At 45.5% G+C, this 4,574-nt stretch overlaps 1 protein-coding gene across 1 annotated transcript in view; it reads left to right on the top strand.

The window, feature by feature from the left end:
* wdpcp (WD repeat containing planar cell polarity effector) overlaps positions 1–4,574 on the top strand; it is a 69,550-nt gene that overhangs the window by 39,130 nt on the left and 25,846 nt on the right. The window contains 1 exon segment of the mRNA XM_032541256.1: positions 3,178–3,766. Within this exon segment, the coding sequence (XP_032397147.1) occupies positions 3,178–3,766 (589 nt within the window).

Here is a 4,574-nt window from a genome sequence, read left to right as displayed (position 1 = left end):
AATAAACTCTACATGTAGTGCTTGTCAGAGAAATGCCTTTATAAAATAATGATTAGAAGATTAAGGAGTTTCTTATAGATTTATAAAATGTCGGTCTAGCTATAAAAAGTAGCTGTATAATAAACGGTATCTTCAAAAATTCAAGTAACATCGAGGAAATGATAAATCAATGCAATAATGTTTGAAGCCCATTACTTTCTGTACAGCTTTTATTCAATTTTTACTGTAAAATGGAGTACATACTCATTTGACGTCGAGACCGTGGCATGATTTAGCTGTGATTTGAACTACAGTTTTGGACATGGGTCTGAGAAATCACACATTGGTTAAATGTGCGTTTATTTCATCATCATATATATTTTTTGGTTTATGCAGTATCTGTCAAAATATAAACACAAGTTGGTCTTGAACTCTGTGAAATATTGGTTGTTGCAGGTTGATCGAGGCCATGCAGTATTTGCTCTTTGCCTCTGAGCTGTAGCTGACACTGTCCCTCTTCTCGTCACCTATCGGGGGAGGCAGAGCTGAATCAGCTGCTCCTCATCCCCAATGGTGCCACGATGGCATGCTGGCACAGCGGGCACTAGCAAGCCGGGCACGGGATGAAAACCTGAGAGGATGAGCTGTGGTTTGGGGGGGGGGGGGATTCCTGTGACAGCATTTTGTGGGATGGACTTAATGGACCCTTGCCTGCAATGCGTTTGTGTGCATGTTTTTTTTAATGCAGGTGTCACGTTGTCCCTCCAGAAATGTTCCTACCCAAGAACCGCACCCTCCTAAGGATACCCAACCCCTGAACACATGAATTCGCCCCTCTTGCCTGCTGCCTCACACACACACACACACACACACACACACACACACACACACACACACACACACACCACACTTCCCAGTACCCACCTCCTGGGGAGCAGCAGGAGCAAGCTCTGGGGGATTATGGAGAGGAGAAAAAGCTTTCAGGAGGACAGTCATCTGCTTCTCTCCTGCTGTAGACTACGGGCAGGCAATAAACTCCCTTCCTCCCCCTAAGTCCCTTTTTTGGCAATGCCTGCCAAAAAAAAAAACTGGGCCGGGCAGCTTTGCAAAGGAAAGGCAGGCAGGCAGCCGATCCTTCTTTCTGTCTACACGGCAAAAGGAAGTGGGCTCATTTAGCCAAAGCTGCCACGGTCAATGCAAGGCCCTGATAGAGGCTTTGGTTAGGTGAAATCCCTCCTACAAAGCTCTGTTAGGGACTGTGGAACTGTTGGGCTGCTGTTTAGCACAGGCTGATGTCTCCTGTCATCCACTTACTGTCCTGGTTCCTTGTGGGTGTTTCATCGTCAATACCAACCGTGACACGGCCTTTCTCCATCAGTGTCACTGCTTACCTGCTTAGCGGGGCCATTGTGCCCATTCCCACCAAATGGTTGTGATTCAGTAGCGGGTATTTGACCATTGGTCTAATAATTCCAAGCTTTCTTTATGTATCATCCTGTTTATATTGAAAAAGGCTTGTTTCTTGTCAGTCACTATGTCTAGTTTTGAGCTCTTGGCTCCTCATGCAGGTAAACAGAGGAGGTTGTTTATCGCTGAGTGCCAAGCCGTGGCATGCTCGGGCAAAAGATGTTGTTGACCTTGAGTTAAAATGGAGCTCTTATCATTGACTGTCTTGATTGACAGCCTGGTGTTTATGAGCAAAGTGGAAGGCTCTATTTCTACCATCTCCTGGGTGGGGTGGGGGGGCTGCTGCCATGGTATGACTCATTTCTCCATCTCACACATGTTCTCTCTCTTCTTCCTTATCCTTCTTTTTATTCAAAAACAGGTTTGTTTATTAGCAGTACTGGCACAAGTCAGCATCTTCCAATTCTGAAATAGAAGAACGTGTTAAAACAACAACAAAATTAGGACAGGAACTTCCGTCTGGGTTGCTTATACGATGTTTGTCCCATCAGTTTTCTTTGTCTAATGGCTTAAAATACTGAAAGAATAATGATGTCAGCCATCAAATCAAGAGTCTTAGCAGCCTCTGGAAGGATTTATTTAGGCAGTGCTTTAAGTTCAACTTTAAGCATGCAAACATGTACACAATGATGATGCTAACATGCTGATGTGAAGCAGGTACATTCAAATTGAAATTTTGACTAGATGATGGCGCTAGAGGAAAAGTCAGGGGATCAGCAATGTAATTACAGTTCCTTCTAAGGAGACATGAATGTGTGAACCAAATTTTAATTGCAATTCAATATTTCCCCTAGTCTGGCTATCACCAGACCAAGCCAAGTTCAATAGATTTGAGATTTGAGATTGAGCATTGGTCTGGGGAGTCTGTTCTCTTTTCTGTGCAAAAGAGGCATGACCAACGGGCATAGTTCAAATGACGCTGTACGCAATTGGAAAGTCCTTCAACCAATCAGAACAATCCGGGTGACGTAGAAGCGACAGCGGCATCAACGGGTTTGCTGCACTTCGATGGCCGCTATGTTGAATGTAAACAAGAAGCTGCTTGGTTGCTTCTCTATCGAGATAAACCTGCCAATAGCGTGCCAAGTAGATACGCCAGTTTGGGATTGGTTCCCGTAAAGATGTGAACTGAAGCAGGAGAATTAAACATGCAGGTTTCCAGACCAAGCTGCAGGGCGAAATCAAATTTCTGGCAGAGTTGGTGGGGTTTACCCAGTGTATATTTCTCCATATATTTGACTCAAAACCACAGATGTCATCCTCATCGTGGCATTAAAGGAAAAGTCAGGGAATCAACTATTCCTCCTCTGGGGACCATGGATGGCATGGCCAAAAAGGGCCTTATAGTTGCTAATCCAAAGAAGATGAAGAATCCGAAAAGTTTTATATTAACAAGTTTTACAGCCCTTTCTCTTCAGCCTGCAATTAGTGGCACAGTCAGTCGTAAATGTTAAGCTCAGAAAGTGGATGTTTTTAAAACTTAACAACTAAATGAATAAATGCCTCAGAGTTTAAATGCATTGCCTGAAACATCTTTGGTGTGAATTTGTCATAACAAACAGTTCTTGTCCTCCGAGAAAATAAAAGAGTTTGTTTATGGTATCTTATTGTTCATTGTTGGATCAGATCAGAGATACTGTATAGGGAGGATTTTCAAGTGTGCATTTAAAGCTGATTGTGAAGACTCTTAAATTGTTCTCTCTTCCTCTCTACATTTGCTCCTTCTGAAAGGTCCTTGGCTCTCTCCAGACAGAAGGCAATCCTCTGGACTGCCGCTTCAGCATGCTGCAGCCCTACCAGCTGCTAACAGTAGAGCTACCTGCAGGACCCCAAGGATTCAGAGAGGGGTCCTGGGCCGACACCTGTGTGTACGAATGCACACGAGGACGCATGCACCGCCTGTCTGTCACCCGCATCCCGCTACCCTCCCACGCTGTCTCCTGTTCACGTCATCCTTCTGAGACCACACTGCTTCTGGGCTTAAGTGACTCCTCCTTGCTTCTGTATGACCATCGACGGGGAGTCTCTCTACTCGCCTCCTGCCCTGTGCTACCCACCCTCCTCGCATGGCACCCTGCTGGGGCTGTGGTCGTGGTTGGGGGAGAGCAGGGGGAGCTGATGTGCTTTGATGTAGGCTTGGCATCTGTAAGCATGGCACTGGTAGCAGAGGAGGTAGCTTCAGCTGCCACGCTAAGACTAGCTCAGCACCTGCGCTACTGTGGAGGACTAGAGGGACTACAGTGGGCGACAGGCCTGGAAGGAGATGGACTGATGTTGGCCTTTCACGGGGGACCACTAGCAGTGTTGAGATTCAGACTAGGTGGGTGAAACACCATACAAAGTCTCTCAGAATCTGTCTCAGTCTATTTCAGAATTTTGAGCAAACAATTGCAGTACTTCAAACTAAATTTGTACTTTACACATAAGTCTCTACACCACGATAAGCTGATGAAGAGATTTGTGTGTAAAACTTTCACAGAGATCGATGATGCTGTCTTAAGAGTGATGCAGCAATGTATTGTTCTTAGTTTAGTAATTAGTTTACATTTTACTTTACATGCAATGATTTCTAAATAGGAAATAATGTACAAACCTTCCACACCATCATATGTATCTCTTCTTGATGAAGGTGCCCTCCTCCCTTCAGCGGCTCTTTCTCTGTTCTGGATCTGACACTGTATCTGAACCCCGCTGTGTAAATATGGCTGCTGAATGGGGTCGTCCTCGTCACTGCTGAGGGAAGTTAATTTGTTGACGGGCGGGAAGGTTAGCAGGAGTCACGCTCTCAGAGGTCATTCAATAATCGCCCCAGGGCAAGAGCCCCCCAGGTGCATTCTGGGATGCATTTTTCCGATAAATCGTTTACAGTGGCTGCGCAGTCCCTCGAGGCCCCTAGATAAAGTTTGCCAATCAAATTTTTCCGAAGCAGCCACCTTACCCTCCAACACACGCATACACAAACACTCATACGTACACACGTTCAGCGTCTTTAATTGTGACTTTGGAAAGAAGATGTGACAGTGGCACGCAGTTCTCTGCCGAAGTTTGAAAGCAGGAGTGTGGGGGTGGAAGGAGGAAGGTGTGTGTGTGTGTGTGTGTGTGTGTGTGTGTGTGTGTGTGTGTGTGTG

The sequence above is a fragment of the Etheostoma spectabile genome, chromosome 17, assembly GCF_008692095.1.
Source record: "Etheostoma spectabile isolate EspeVRDwgs_2016 chromosome 17, UIUC_Espe_1.0, whole genome shotgun sequence".
Classification (NCBI taxonomy): Eukaryota; Metazoa; Chordata; class Actinopteri; order Perciformes; family Percidae; genus Etheostoma; species Etheostoma spectabile.
The sequence above is the reverse complement of the archived record's forward strand: the minus strand, read 5'-3'. Positions and strand labels throughout refer to the sequence as shown.